At 48.4% G+C, this 16,271-nt stretch overlaps 1 protein-coding gene across 1 annotated transcript in view; it reads right to left on the reverse strand.

Annotated features, from left to right (window-relative positions):
- MYH16 (myosin heavy chain 16) overlaps positions 1–16,271 on the reverse strand; it is a 58,884-nt gene that overhangs the window by 20,821 nt on the left and 21,792 nt on the right. Inside the window, exons 17-26 of the mRNA XM_083585559.1 lie at positions 14,798–14,885; positions 13,443–13,560; positions 11,356–11,476; positions 10,397–10,533; positions 8,320–8,401; positions 5,220–5,393; positions 3,060–3,287; positions 2,643–2,747; positions 1,592–1,678; positions 617–762 (exon numbers count right to left, since the gene is read on the reverse strand). Of these exons, the coding sequence (XP_083441685.1) occupies positions 617–762; positions 1,592–1,678; positions 2,643–2,747; positions 3,060–3,287; positions 5,220–5,393; positions 8,320–8,401; positions 10,397–10,533; positions 11,356–11,476; positions 13,443–13,560; positions 14,798–14,885 (1,286 nt within the window). The remainder of the gene's footprint in view (positions 1–616; positions 763–1,591; positions 1,679–2,642; positions 2,748–3,059; positions 3,288–5,219; positions 5,394–8,319; positions 8,402–10,396; positions 10,534–11,355; positions 11,477–13,442; positions 13,561–14,797; positions 14,886–16,271) is intronic.

The following is a 16,271-nucleotide window of genomic DNA, read 5'->3' on the forward strand; positions in this document are numbered from 1 at the left end:
TTTCTTAGTACATCTTGGTCATATATTGAATGTGTCTTCCCTCCAGATGCTGTCAATCAGATTCCCATCAGCCCCTGCATGATTAATAATTAAGGGAGATGGGAATTGGAGTTCAACAACACCAGGATGCTACCTTGTTGGCTGACTCAGATATATGGGTAGCCCTAAACGGCCTCGGCCCAGCATACCTGAAGGAGCGTCTTCACCCCCATCGTCCGGCCCGGACACTGAGGTCCAGCTCTGAGGGCCTTCTGGCGGTTCCCTCTTTGCGAGAAGTGAGGTTATAGGGAACCAGACAGAGGGCCTTCTTGGTAGTGGCACCTGCCTTATGGAATGCCCTCCTATCAGATGTCAAGGAAATAAACAACTATCTGACTTTTAGAAGACATCCCCTGTTTAGGGAAGTTTTTAATGTTTGATGTTTTATCGTGTTTTTAATATTCTGTTGGAAGGTGCACAGAGTGGGTGGGGAAACCCAGTCAGATGGGCAGGGTATAAATAATAGCATTATTATTATTATTATTTTCCTCTGCTGGCCAGCCCACAGTTCATTCCTACTTTAATTCCCAACCCCCTTCCTTGCAGTGTCACATGCCTGATCCACCCCCTCACTCACTTTTTGACCACCTCCTCCAAATCAAGCTTTGCCCTTTCCATCTCGTTGAGGTTCTCAATGGTCATCTTCAAGTCGCCCTCAGCCTTGCGGCGGGCCTTCTCCACCTCAGCACGAATCTTCTTCTCCTGCTCCCAGTTGTCCTCCAGCTGGTTGAAGAAATCAACCCAAAAGTGAATTACAAAGGGAAGCAAAGCAAAGAGGATGATGGGAAGAAACCACCGAGGCGGAACACACGACACTCCTTTGGCGCAACGGAAAGGAGACGCACCACGGGGAGGCAGTGTGGGGTAGTGGAGTGCCAGACTAGGACCTTGGGAGATGAGGGTCCAGGGGGACTGTGTGGGAAAGTGTGGGACCAGCTAGATGCAGAGGGATGGTGGGAGGAACCAACTGGGGAAACCCCAGGGGCTCAGAGCCCGGGGATTGGTGGTGGGATGAGGAGGAGTGGTCAGAGGGAGAAGAGAGAGAAGCCTGGGAAGAAGAGGTGTCGGAAGCTGAAGAGGCCACAGGGTTTGGTGAGCAGGGAGAGTCTGTGGCAGAGAGCAGTCCTGAAGCAGAGGCAGAAGCAGAGGCTGAAGAGGAGAGGAGGTGGGGCCAAGAGGCAGAGATGAGCCAGGTCACTAAAGAAGCCAGGGAGTTTCCCCCTCCTGCTGTGACCAGCTCTCTCTGCCCTCACCAGTCTCCCAGAACCCGAAGAGGAATGAAGAGGGCAGAACAATCTCTTTTGCTTGCCCTGAATCTTCTATACATTATTGGGGCTCCTTGGAAGTCACAAGCCCCTCCCTCTGCACGCACGCACGCACACACGCACACACGCACACACCTGAGCTTTTGCTAATGCCACATGGTTTCCAGTCACATATCCACTGCGCATAGGGTGGGACAGTGTGGAATATCGAGGCACTATTCGCATGACAAGTGCCGTAGCCCAATGGCAGATCAAGACAGCACCCCAGTCGACCAATCGGTACTGACCTCGTGTATCTGGGTGCTAAGCTTGCTGTTGTTTTTGGTGAGATGATTCACTTTGTCCTCCTCAGCCTGAAGGTCGTCCAGAGTTTTCTAAGGAGAGATGGAGAACAAGGGAAGCTTGTCATGGCCAAAGGGAACTAAAGAGAAGCCAGGGGTATTCCTCTTTGAGATCAGGCCATCTGATCTGATCTGGCCATCCAAGATTTTTTTCTGGCTCTCGAAATGTTGACAGAAGTCACACACACACACACACACACACACACACAACAATAGACACAGCACCGGAGTTGGCAGCAACCTGATGGGGATTCACACTCTCTTCCCTTCCTGGTAAAAGGTAAAGGGACCCCTGAACATTAGGTCCAGTCATGGCCGACTCTGGGGTTGCGGCACTCATCTCACGTTATTGGCAGAGGGAGCCGGTGTACAGCTTCCAGGTCATGTGGCCAGCATGACTAAGCCACTTCTGGCGAACCAGAGCAGCACACAGAAACTCTGTTTACCTTCCCGCTGGGGCGGTACCTATTTATCTACTTGCACTTTGAGGTGCTTTCAAATGGCTAGGTTGGCAGGAGCAGGGACCGAGCAACGGGAGCTCATCCCATCGCGGAGATTTGAACCACTGACCTTCTGATCAGCAAGTCCTAGGCTCTGTGGTTTAACCCACAGCGCCACCCGTGTCCCTGGTAGGGTGGGGCAAATTGGTCCCTTTCATTTCTCTCAGTTGCTCATTTTTCCAATCTTGAATTTAGTTCCCACATTTCTGCAGCAATTTGCAGTTTCATTATATAAAAATAATAATAATAATAATAATAATAATAATAATAATAATAATAATAATCAGGAAAATTCATCTGCATTTTAAGTGACAATTGTTCCTAATAAACACCTGCAACAAATTACACTTCCCAGAATTCTTTGCAGGAAGCCATGCCTGTCGAAGTGGTTTAGCAGTGCTTTAAATGTACAATGCAGATGTGGCACAAGGTCTCCTGAGAGAGATTTCCTCGGAAAGGCAGCCTATAAATATTTATCTGCAACTGGGCTTTCTTACCTGGTGCAACTCCTCCAGAGCCCGCTTCTCCTTCTGGAGTTTGGTGACAGCGTCTTCCCGTGCCGAAAGGTCTGTGGTCAGGGTTCTGACTCTGTGGTCCAAAGCCTGGAGGGGAGAAGGGAGACCTATTAATGTAAGCCCAACCACAACTCAACTTGTTTAGCCATTGCAAAATCCGAGACCAGGCGCCAACCGAAAGAGGGAACCTGCCATTTTATCAGGATCCCACAAGATCGAAACTCAAATCTCTGGCACTGAACCTTATCCACTCTCCTTCTTTGGATGTTTTAGGCGGAAGTTATGAACTGTTGAAAAGCCACAGGTTCCCCCCAACCCAATAGCAACCCAAGAGTCTGCATCGAGAAAGGATGTCCAAAATAGATTTCCCGCTTGGCGCCAGGTTCAAGGAAGACTTACCTGTTTCTCTTTCTCTGTCTTGGCGAGGGTGGTTTCTAGGCCCTCAAGGTCCATCTTGAGATCATTGAGCTCTCCCTCCAGTTTGCGCTTGTTGGCGCCCAGGGACGCAGCTGCACCTTCCTCCTCCTCCAAGCGTTCTTTCATATCTGAGACCTGACTCTCCAGGTCCATCTTGGATTTCATCATTTGGGTCAGGCGTTCCTCAGCATCCATCAGATTCTCTTGCTCCTGAAAGGGGGACAGGCAAACGGTGACCCAAGGACCAGTCCATCCTGGATGCTGCTGCCACATCCCTCCAATGAAGCTGAATTTTGGAAGATTCGGGACAGATCCAAGAAAGGACTACAGTGTTCAATTCCCACAGGAGGCGGTCATCAATTTGGGTGGCTTTAAAAGAGGATTTAGTTAAATTGATGAAGGAGAGGGCTATCAATGGATACCAGCAATGATGGCTATGCAGAGCCACCACAGCTGGACCAGAGACGTAGCAAGGTCAGGTGGTACCCGGGGCGAAAACATTTTCGTCACGATACGATCATCTTTATTGTCATTGTCCCATACAGAACAACCAAATTGAAAATCTATGTCAGACATTCAGAAACAAACAAGCCTGCTATCCCAGCTATCCCAGCCTGGTTAACCCCCTAAAAACTCTGATACCCCATAATTGAATACAATATACTCCCACATAGACTACCTTACACTGCGTTTAAAACCAAATTCGCATTTGGATAGAAACTGTTTCTCAGGCGGCTAGTCCTAGTCTTTATAACCCTGTACCTTCTTCCAGAAGGCAGAAGCTGAAAGGGATCATTTCCGGGGTGCGCACTATCCTGCACTATCTCTGCAGCTTTCTTATGGCACCTGGAAGCGTAGATTTGATCCAGCGTAGGGAGAGTGCACCCAATTATTCTCTCCACAGTCTTTACAACCCTGGACAACATTGTTTTTTTCCTGACTGTGCAGCTCCCATACCGCACACAGAGACTATAAGTTAATACACTCTCAGCAGTACAATGCTAAAATGCCATCAACACCCCACACTGCAATTTTTGGGAAGGTTGCCAAGAGTTGCTGAGCTTATTTTAGGGAGGGTACCCCAAAGCTGTTGAGCTTTTCTTTAGGGAGGGTTGGCCGAGAAACAGATATGCAAGCAGATCACGCAAATCCGACCAACGATCGTATAAGACCACGACAGCGCCACCAGCAGTGGGGAGCAAGCACCTCCCGCAGGGGCTGTCAGCGCCGCCCACCAATCACGAAACTCCAGCCACCGATCACATAAAACCACACGCTGGAGATGTGAGCTCCATCCGCCGGAGGATGCCAGGATGATCGCCGGGCGTATCTGCGTGATCAGCAGGTGGATTTTCACAATGACAATTGCGCCAACCGTGAAAATACACCCGCTGGGGGTGTGAGCGCTGCCATGCCAATCCACCCGGGGGGATTTTGTCACCCCTGCTAGGCATGACACCTGGGGCGGACAGCATCCCCGCACCCCCCTTGCGATGCCCCTGAGCTGGAGGCAGTGTCAGTTCCTGGAAGCCACAGGACAGGAGACAGCTGGGCTAGATGGAGCCTTCTAATGTTCAGTCCCCCTCCTCCAAACTATTTGTTATAGAACATCTTACACAAGTTTGGGAGGGGGACAAAACAGCAGGAGAACTTTCCAATGTGTTTGGGTGGTGGACAAGGTTTAGGCCAGGCTTCCTCAACCTCAGCCCTCCAGATGTTTTGAGACTACAGTTCCCATCATCCCTAACCAATGGTCCTGCTAGCTAGGGATCATGGGCGTTGTAGGCCAAAAACATCTGGAGGGCCAAGGTTGAGGAAGCCTGGTTTAGGCAAACCACGTATCCCATAAAGACACCACCATATCTGCTGTCTCTCATTCCAAAAGAAACACGAACCCTGCGTAAGAGCCTGGAACCCCTAGAATCTCGCAGCACTCAAGATGCATCAATCTGAAGTCATTACTTGAGTTCAAAGACAAGTTCCAGCCAAGCAAAAACACTAAATGAGGATGTGATGCGAGACAGATTGGAGGCGTGGCCTGGGAAGAGTTCCAAGGGCCAGCTAGAGAGGCCCGGGGGCCGTGTTGGTCCCACAAGCCAGAGCTTTCTCACCCCTGCCCAGCAAAGTGTTTTGGTGACTCACGGCCTGCAGCTGGATGGTCAAGTCATTCTTCTCCTGGCTGAGGGTGTTTGTCTTTTCTTCCAGCTCTTTGACCCGGTCCATCAGCTCCTGCGTCTTGGACATGGCGCTCCTCAGCTCCTCCTCCTTTGCTTTCATCTCCTCCTCTTGCCGGGCCACGTTCAGCAGAGGTTTGACCTATGGGGAAGGGGACCCGGGGCCACAAAGTGAGCATCGGGGGGAGGGGGGCAGGCAGGTTGCCCATCTCTGCCTTGCCATAATAACTCAGGAAATCAAAATTCTCAGATCCAGGCTTGCTCTTCCACAAACGGTAAAGTTCCTTTCCATTGCAGAAGGATCTTTTATCCAGCAGAGGGTCCTTCTGATGTGGGGGAGAGAGAGAGTGTGGGGGTCAGGTGGGATTGCTATGAGGAATTATGAAAATATGGAGCAAGCCATTGCATCCGCGATGAAAGCATCGCGTTGACTGGGTTTGATTCATTGACAATAATTTCTGATCGAATCCCACAAGCCTCTGCACCTCTGCCATTTGCTTTCTCTATGCCTGACAGGCACGTATAAGCATTCTAAATACACAGACCAGTTGCCGGTTGCTTCACCAGGCATCCTGGGTCATAAAGATAGTAGGTAGCTTCTTTGATGTACCTTTCCTTGGCTTTGTTAATCTTAGGGCCAGGAAATAGAGTTTCACATAGGAGGTGATAAAGATACTTCTCTTTCCTTGCCATCCTTCCTTCCTTTCCTGCCTGTTTATGACCTCCAGGGTTTTGCTGAATGCATTCCTCTAGTCCTGTTTTATTTACCCCAGAATGTATGCATGCTCAGATTAGATCTTTGTAGTTTTAACTTTAACTTTGTCCCCACCTGGGGTTTTTTTGAAATGCTCAGAGGAAATCTGATTGGTTCTTACGAACACTGTGTAAAAAGTTCTTTTGTGAATAAAACAACCTGGGCCAAGGGGTGGGCAGGATTATTATTGGCATCTCCTCCTACAGTCTTGCTGGTCAAGCCTCGTGTGTATTCTATTAATCAGGGTCCAATCCTTCCTCTGCTTTTGGAACGCAACAAGAGAGAGAGGTGAACTTTGCCAGTTCCTCCTCTAACCAACATCACCTCCTACTTTGTTCCACGGGATCTTCTGGAACAGATGTGAGAGAGATGTAGGCATTGCCAAAGAGGCAATTTTTTAAATGATTTGGAACAATGAACATTCAGATGAAAGCTAAATATTTTATTAAATAGCCCAAAGAAGCTACAAAGCACTCTTATTCTCTTATTCAGTCTTTGGTTTCTGGGGACTTTGTCAACAACAGGTGTGAAGCCTGAAGATGGTATGGGGGGGGGGGTTAACTGGTGCACAGAACTTCCGAGGTCCAGCCTGTGCAGCAGTTCTCCCTAACAAATGTGTTTCGGCAGCTTCTATTGTTAACGGAGAAATCTGAGGGCTCCCTTGGACAAAAAACCAAGGACACCAGCCAGGAATACCAGAGCAAAACAGCAGCCAGTAGGCTTGGTCTTTATTGAAGACTGTCGCGACAGGACTCCCACCTGCCACAAGGTGGAACAAGATGGAAGCCCCGAACAAAAGAGCCCCCAAACTTTTATTAGCTGCTAATCCCCATGTTACACCCCCCCAAACTACATCACTCATACATCACAGTTACATCATGAAAGGGGAGGTCTGATGGCAGTAATCTGAGCATCCTGGACGCTGCCCCATGGTTCTCCTTGCCCTCCACCAAACACCCATCAAGTGTAACAAAAGAGATATTTACATTTCCCTGTTTCCCAGACAAGTTAATCACACCCTTTTGTCTTCATGTGGGTTTGTTATTTCTGGAATGGCTACCTATCTAGCACTCAGGTATCAGGATGCCAGGAATTATCACTCAGGCAGAGGGGCTGCTGAGTAGCTGAGCTCACATGTCTATATGAATTTCTGAAGTTTTCCCAGTGAGCCAGTACATAGATATATTTATCAGTGAATTGTTACATTTGGTACTCTGCAGCAGAGGCCCTTTGAATAGATAGGAAGAAACTGCGATGAAGTGTTTTGTGGCGACAAATCACAAAAGTCACAAAAGTGATTGTGCTGATATTGGTAGTGGGCTGCATGTGCATAATATCTGCTGGAGGGGCAACCCCCCCAACCTATACGTAAATTCCTGCAACACTATACTGTACATCCATTCCAACCAAAGTAACTGATGCTGTTACATAAGCCGTCGCTGGTGTCTGGGTAGCACATCCATTGCCCACCAGGGTGAAAGACTCACCAATATTGGCAGGAAGTTAACAGAAATAACTCCCTTATTCCAGGTGCTTTATTCCAGCCTTATCTTAAAAGATTAACATCCTCACACAGTGCCAACTCAATAGAACAAGGCGTGATAAACTACGAGGTTATGGCATAAACAGAATGAGTCACTTAAAGGCCCAGACATGCAGGATTTCTAAGTATTATGGGGGCACGTGAGCAGCAAACAGTGGGCGCCATCCCAAGCTCCTAGAGATAACAAGAATCTCCCTCAATATGACACTACAGCGCAAGGGGGGGGTTAAGTGGGGGGGGGAATAGCCTTCCTCCCAATTCCACCAGCATTTTGCTCACAGGATCTCTGGATCCAAGCCATTTTGGGTTTTTCAGGTTGGATTTTAACTACTTATGGTGAGCCGCTTTGGGGTCTCTCTGCTGAAAAACCACATACCTGTTTATTTTTAAATATAGAAATGAACGAAAGGAAACCTCTTATTTTGGTTAATGAATGAAATTTATAAACTGCTTAATAGAAACAAATCTCTAAGGCATTTTCATGAAGCTGTGCAATTATTTTTTTTTAAATACATTTTGCACTTCACACGGTTCCCATGTTGTACTGCAAAAGCCCAGCTTCTTTTCAGGGCGTTCCTTCAGATGGGAAGCGGCTCCTTCCCTTTTGCCCTGTCAATAATTAACCGAAACTCACAATGGGACTCCTTAGCATCAAACAAAGGGGCTGATCAATTCTCCTCCTGTTTCCTTGTTCTCCAGAATTGCCCTGGTCACCAACCCAGCTCCTCCCCTCTTGGACCCACAATGCTGAGCTGGGTTGCTTGGCCTCACCTTGTTATACAGCTTCCACCAGCCCCAGTACCGCATCTGCAAGAACTTGCGCACATTCCTCTGGATAAGCATCAGGCCCAGCCTGAAATGGAAAGGAAAAACCGGTTGCGGAGTCCATCATCCCCTGGAGGGACCTAGGTTCCCTGCCCCTTGATTTAACCCAACCAGCAGATTCTTACCACCCCCCACCTACAATGGGACTACATTATTAGATGGGCGGAGCCACCCACCTGTCCATCACCTGACACCATCACGAGATCCGGAGGCGACCTCAAAGGGACTCCCTCTCAGTGCCCATCAGTGCCAATCAGCTGATTGGTGCTGGCCTATACAGGGGCTGCTCACGGTACCTATCAGCTGATCGCTGCCGAGAGCAGCACATTAGTGGGGAACTCCCTAGTGATGCTGAGATAAGCCACTTCTTTACCTGCCATCATATATGGCAGTGGTTCTCAACCTGTGGGTCCCCAGATGTTGTTGGACTACAACTCCCATCATCCCTGGCCATTGGTCATGCTGGCTAGGAATGATGGGAGTTGTAATCCAACATCTGGGGACCCACAGGTTGAGAACCACTGACATATGGGACAGTGCCTGAAGCGGGGGCCAGTTGCAGGTCAGTGATAACTAACATGGCGTCAGTGACATTAACTCTTTCTTCAAAGAAACAAAGCTCAGGAGACTAGGCCTAGTGAGAACAGCAATTCTTCCCAGTAGGTCTTGCCCCAATGAGGCAATTGCGAGGACTCCTCCCCACCGCTCCCTAAGACGCCTACTCCCCTGGGTCTTTCCCAAGCTTTCTGAGACTCTGCCAAAAGTCTGTCTCTGCTCTGCCCTCTGCATACCTCTTCTGGTCCTGGGAGACCAGGCAGGAGGGCCATTTGTACGAGCAGGAGGGGGAGACCCATTGCCTTCTTCAGCAGCCATCTCAACTCTGCCTCTTGCCCCCCCCCAAGCCTCTCCAGCTTCCGCTTCTGACTCTGGACTGCTCTCTGTCCCAGCCTCTTCCTGCTCACTAAACCCTGTTACCTCTTCAGCTTCCGACACCTCCTGCTCCCTCTTCTGCCTCTGACTGCTCATCAACGTCCCACCATCAATCCCTGGGCTCTGAGCCTTCTTCCCTTGGGGGTTCCCCAGCTGGTGCCCCCAACATTCCTCTGCATCCAGCCAGAGGCAGGGGTATGTGTGTTGGAGGGCAATGGCTTTGCCAGACCTAATTAGGACCCTTGCCAAACACAATTAGGCCTGCAGGCTGGGGGTTCCCCATCTCCCAGTTTAAACTGGGGGTTCCCCACCCCCTGATTTAAACTGGGGTGGGCTTTCCTGGCTCACAGAGCCCCTTCACTGGCACCACATTGAACTGTGCTAGCCAGGCCCAGCACCACAAGCTACAAGGGTTTCTCCCAAGAAGCAAAGGGCTGATACAGAGGGCAAGGGAAGCACTACCAGAGTGGGGCATGCTCTAGTTATCTCCCGCTTGGACTACTGCAATGCACTCTACGTGGGGCTACCTTTGAAGGTGACCCAGAAACCACAACTAATCCAGAATGTGGCAGCTAGAGTGGTGACTGGGAGCGACCGCTGAGACCACATAACACAGGTCCTGAAAGACCTACATTGGCTGCCAGTACATTTCCAAGCACAATTCAAAGTGTTGGTGCTGACCATTAAAGCCCTAAACAGCCTCGGTCCTGTATACCTGAAGGAGCGTCTCCACCCCCATCGTTCAGCCCGGACACTGAGATCCAGCGCCGAGGGCCTTCTGGTGGTTCCCTCACTGCGAGAAGTGAGGTTACAGGGAACCAGGCAGAGGGCCTTCTTGGTAGTGGCACCCGCCCTGTGGAACGCCCTCCCATCAGATGTCAAAGAGATAAACAGCTACCTGACATTTACAAGACATCTGAAGGGAAGTTTTTAATGTGTGGCATTTTGATGTATTTTAAATCTTTGTTGGAAGCTGCCCAGAGTGGCTGGAGAAACCCAGCCAGATGGGCGGGGTACAAATAATAAATTATTATTGTTGTTATTATTATTATTATTATTATTATTATTATTATTATTATTATTATTATTATACCTCCTGTCTAGCATCTTCTTGAACTCAATCCTCATCAGGAAGCCCCGGCCCCGGCACTGCAGCATGGTCATGATCTTTGCCAAACGCTCGTCTCGCATGTCTTCCAGCTTGGCCAAGATTCCAGCGCGGAAGAAGACCTTTGAAAGCAAGAAGCAGCACGCCCATCAAGACACTGGCAGGAGAATGATCACACCGCCAGCTCACCCTGCAAAGCTCTGTTTCACATATGATTCTCGAAGGTCACAGAGATCACTTCTTCTACAAGAAGCCATGGACGGGGTGGGGTGGGGGACAGCTCCCCTCAAAGAGAACAGTAAGGCTGCTAGAACAGTGATTGCTGCTAGGTTGAGGTCACAAACTATACCCACAAAGGAGGACTGCATTTGTAAACTAAATGAATATTTAATTTTGGCAAAATTAACTGCTATAATAAGAAATCCGTCGAATCAAAAATTGAAAAAGGAGTGGAAATGCTTTGATGAATACATGGCAAAATATTGCTCAAAAAACGATACGCTAATATGCCTAGATTAAAATGTGAAGTACCGGATGGAAGAAAAATTAGTAATGAAAGGTAAGAAGAATATACAGATGATCTGAGACGATTGTAGAATGCTACGATTATTGTAAATTGTATAATGGGGAGGAAATCGAGTGGGGGCGGAGGGGAGTGGGAGGAAGGAGAAAAGAATAACATGATGGATTGAGGAAATATAAATGTAAATTTATGGGGGGATGGAGAGGAAATGGTGTTGGCTTTGGCTTTGGTATATCTGTGTTGTAATGTAATATGTGAAAACCAAGAAAGAAAGAAAGAAAGAAAGAAAGAAAGAAAGAAAGAAAGAAAGAAAGAAAGAAAGAGAAGAAAGGAAGGAAGGAAGGAAGGAAGGAAGGAAGGAAGGAAGGAAGGAAGGGAGGGAGGGAGGGAAAAAGTAAGGCCAGACTGAAGCCTGCCGTACCTTCGTATGCCCAATTTTGTACTCATTCTCTCCCAGGTCCAGAGATCCCAGGAGAAGTTCTGAGGCCTTCTTGTTGTCCACGAATCCCTGAGGGATCACGTTGGGGTTCAGCACCTGGTACCTGACAAGAGAAAGACGCAAGGGGCCACTGAGAGGCTTTCAAGAACCACAGTCTGGTGGCTGGTGGGCCACAGAACAGCTAAGCAAAGTGATGGGGGGTGGAGTATAAGCCAGTAAGACAACATAGATGGGCACCAGCCTTGCTCTGCCAGCTCCCCAACCCAGCCAATCACGGGAGCTAATCAAGAGAGGAGGGATAAGGCGTGGAGTGCTTCATGGCAGGACATGGGATGAATTCTGCTGCCATTCATCTCACCACATTGAGTTCCCACAGCCCCTTCTTCTCTTTCGTGCTAAGTTCTGCTGGGTTCAGATACTTGGAGAGCCACAACGCCTCTCCTTCTGGCAGGACCAAGCCAGCAGGAAATCACACTGAGCAAGCTGGAGTTTATTAGCAAAACAGCATCAACACAGGAGCGTCAGGCCGAATGAGCACAGCAGCTCATCTCCAGTAAGACTTGCTCCTATGTAGCAGCTTCAGAGACTGAAGGTCCCTGCCTCCCCACAGACGCCTAAGTCCCCATCTTTCCAGGTCTTTCCCCCAAGCAGCCAGAGACTGCGCCTGCACATCACCAACCTCTCCTCCGCCCTCTTCAGCCCTCTTCTGAGGGGAGAGAGACTTTCTGCCGGCAGTGTCTTTTCCATCTGCCTTGCCCCACCCTCCAGCCCCAGACCATGACTTTGAGAAGCAGCTGGGAAGAGAGTAGCTCAGGGATAGCTTTTAAAGATAATTTTATGGGTTGTGTGTCCTGGTTTCTCAATCTGATCCTTTTGTGTGGTTTTGTATGTTTTGTGGTATTTTATGCATTGTGATTTGCTGTTATTTTATTGATTATAAATTAGTAACTCTTTATTGTAATTGGTAAGTATAAACTGTTTAATTATTATTTCCTGATGCTTAATTTTACTCTTTGCTTTTGGATTCTAAAGGATTGTCGAATATTGCTTTATTTGATATAAGTTGCTTATTTTAAAGTTACTGCGACTTTTCATATACAGTGGTACCTCGGGTTAAGTACTTAATTCGTTCTGGAGGTCCGTTCTTAACCTGAAACTGTTCTTAACCTGAAGCACCACTTTAGCTAATGGGGCCTCCTGCTGCCGCTGGAGCCCAATTTCTGTTCTCATCCTGAAGCAAAGTTCTTAACCCGAGGTAATATTTCTGGGTTAGTGGAGTCTGTAACCTGAAGCAAATGTAACCCGAGGTACCGCTGTAGTATCTGATTGTTACTGTTAATGTTTGATGTTGTTGTTGTTGTTGTTGTTGTTGTTATTTGTTGTAAGCCACCCAGAGTGTCTGGGGCAACCCAGCCAGATGGGCGGTGTATAAATATAAAAGCATGATGATGATGATGATGATGATGATGATGATTCTGGTTCTGGGAGACCAGGACGGAGGGGAGCTTGTTGCAGCAGGAGGAGGAGACACTTGTGACTCTTCACCAGCCTGACTCATCTCTGCCTCTTGACCTCCCTCCTCTCCTGCTTCAGCTTCTGCCTCTGTTTCTGGCCTTCTCTCTGCCACAGACTCTCCCTGCTCACTAAGGCCTGTTACCTCATCAGCTTCCAACACCTCCTCCTCCCAAGCTTCTCTCTCTTCTCCCTCTGACCACTTCTCGTCGTCCCACCACCCCTCCCCTGGCTCTGAACCTTTTCCCCCTGGTGGTTCACCAGCTGGTTCCTCCCACCATTCCTCTGCATCCAATCGGTCCATGACACCTGCACCCCCTTAGCAGCTACTACTGAGAAGTGGGTGCAACAAACATTCCACCCCTAGCTCTGCTGGGGCTGGAGGAGAATATTGTTCAGTCTGGTTGTTGTTTTATAAGCAATCCATCTAACTGGCAGCTCCAGCCAGCATGGCCAATAACCAGGCCAGGTGGGGTTGTAGCTCATCAATACCAGGAGAGCAATAGGCATTCCATCCCCATCCTAAAAATGCATGGCGTGTTGATGATTATATTCACCTTTGCTTGAACTCAGGGTACTGCAACCTGTTGGGGAAACCTTTCCGGCAAATACGGATACCTTCCAAAACGCCGTTACAGGCCAGCTGGTGCAAAATCAGGTGCGCATCCACCACACCTGCAAAAGACAGAGCACGACGTTTCCATTTCATGGCTGCAAGAGCAAAAACTGCTGCGGGACTGTTGCTTGGAACGAGACTGGCTCAGTCAGGGCTGAGTGAATTAGGATGCTACCTTGAAAACTAAAGAAGAGGCGCTCAAGCAAATGGTGGAGCGCTGGAGGGAAAAGGTCTAGAATCAAAGCCTCCGTGAGCCAGACTTTCGGATGCTTTGCTTCTCATAGCAATTCACCAAGCCAAGTGGACGATGCTCCATGGAACAAGACGTTTCAGCCTGAATGCAGTCAACTGACCCCCTTCCCAAGTCAACTGGGACAACACTGGGAGAAAATAATGTCTCCTGCCCAAATGGTTGTTTAGAATTAGGGATGCTTGCTGATATGAATAAGTCAACTTAACTCATTCATAACAGCAGCATCCCAAATTCTAAACAACCATTATATCTGTGCAAGAAAGGGCCATGTGTCTGATAGGAATGGATAGCTGCTGCATCTTTCTGGAAAGAAAAAAATGGAAGAGGATGCATGACTTATTCATTATTTTAGTAACTGCTTGTTTGTTTTCTCGGGCTTTCCTAGAAAATTAGGACTGGACTTCTTCTTGCCCTGTTAGACTGTGGGATTGGTTTAAAATGCATTTTACTTTTGTAAACTGCTTTGTGATATTCCTTTGAATGCACGCAGTACAGAAGTATGATCAAATAAACGAATTTTAAAAATTATCTGGCCTAGAACCGATGACATTCCTTCTCCTCTTTCGTTTGTTATTTACGGTGTGCTGAATGGTTATTTAACCAACCCTCCTTATATACCTATGGGACGCTGGTGGCGCTGTGGGTTAAACCACTGAGCCTTGGGCTTGCCGATCAGAAGGTCGGCGGTTCGAATCCCCGCGATGGGGTGAGCTCCCGTTGCTCGGTCCCTGCTCCTGCCAACCTAGCAGTTTGAAAGCACATCAAACTGCAAGTAGATAAATAGGTACCGCTCCGGCGGGAAGGTAAACGGCATTTCCATGTGCTGCTCTGGTTCGCCAGAAGCGGCTTAGTCATGCTGGCCACATGACCCGGAAGCTGTACGCTGGCTCCCTCGGCCAATAAAGCGAGATGAGCACCGCAACCCCAGAGTCGGTCACAACTGGACCTAATGGTCAGGGGTCCCTTTACCTTTACCTTTCTCTTATATTCTTTTTTATATTTACAATTTTTAAAAGGGAAAGAAGAACAGCAAAGCTCCGTACCGGACTGCTTGAACTCGTTTGGAACGATACAGCGGACGAAATGAGGGGCTGTGCTGTGCAAGGTGGTCATCAGCTTGTTCAACTGCTCCTGAAACAGGAAGAGGAAATGGAATGGGGCAGTAGTCAGGTGGGGGGAGAATATTGCATTCATTTCATAAAATTTATACACTGCTTGATTGCAAAGAAGAAGAAGAAGAAGAAGAAGAAGAAGAAGAAGAAGATAAAGAAGAAGGAGAAGAAGAAGAAGAAGAAGAAGAAGAAGAAGAAGAAGAAGAAGAAGAAGAAGAAGAAGAAGAAGAAGGCGGCACCTCAAGGTGGTTTACACAAAAATGTAAATTCATTGGTGAAAACTGTTAAAAACAACTATATAAAACATTCAGAAAAATTAAAATCAGATTAAGGCACGCATCAGCATTCTGCATATCCAGGCAGACTTGTCTAAGGAAAAATGCGTTTAGCAGGTGCAGAAAAGTGTACAGTGAAGGCACCTGCCTGGGATCAATAGGCAGGGAGTTCCAAAGGGCGGATCCTGCCACACAAAGCAATCAATTTCTTACAAATGCTAAACGGGTATCCTGTGACATTTGTCACAGTGCCGGCTTTGTGTCAGACAGAAGCAGCCGAGGGGGCATGGTGCCAGGCGATCTCGCAGGTAAACCGGTCCCAAGTTGTTAAGGGCTTGGTTGTTGTGGGCACCCGTCTTTCTCGAGAGACAATGGAGTGCGCTTCCAGGGGTGAAGTCAAACTGCTACGTTAGCAGCACCAAAGTAACCTCTCCTGGGCGCAAACCTGGGCAAGGTGTATGGAAGTCCTGGGCTGACCAGATGACAAGACCCCCCTCTCAGCCTGGCTGATGTGGTCCAAAGGAAAGCAGAGCAAGACATTTGGCACCAGCTCGGCTGCAGAAGTTGCCGGAAGGAGGCGTACAAGGAGCCATCCAACCGTCTTAGGGTCTCCACTCTGGATTTGTGTAGGGTTGATTCCTTAGCCTTTTCTTCTCCTGAAGATATCTCACAAGGCAGCGGAGGGCTGCCATTGATACACTAATGGTAATACCTTGAACTTGGCCTGGTTCAGGGATGCCTCCATTTTTCCTGCCAGCAATCCTGAAGGCCTGCCAGAGCCAAACATCCCTGCTCCACGACTGTAGGTCACCACACCAGTTGCTGGGTTTCTGGCTGGTTCTCAGACTGCTGCCACCCTCAACACACACACACACACACACCCCACAGGAGCAAAAGAAGTGCCACGTGGCTATCCACTGATGCCGAGGACAGATGTGGAGTTCCCTTACCAGGTGAGAATTTAGAAATATCGGGAATTGTGGGTAGGAAGGTGGGAATAGCTAAATTAATGGTTCTTATTAGTAGCACCGAGTTAAAAACAAAAGAGGAATGTAAATGGGTAAAATTGATGGTAACTGCAGCCAGACGGGTTATAGCGAGTAATTGGAAAAATGCAGAAGAGCTAGGGG

The sequence above is a fragment of the Podarcis filfolensis genome, assembly GCF_964270895.1.
Source record: "Podarcis filfolensis genome assembly, chromosome: 14".
Classification (NCBI taxonomy): domain Eukaryota; kingdom Metazoa; phylum Chordata; class Lepidosauria; order Squamata; family Lacertidae; genus Podarcis; species Podarcis filfolensis.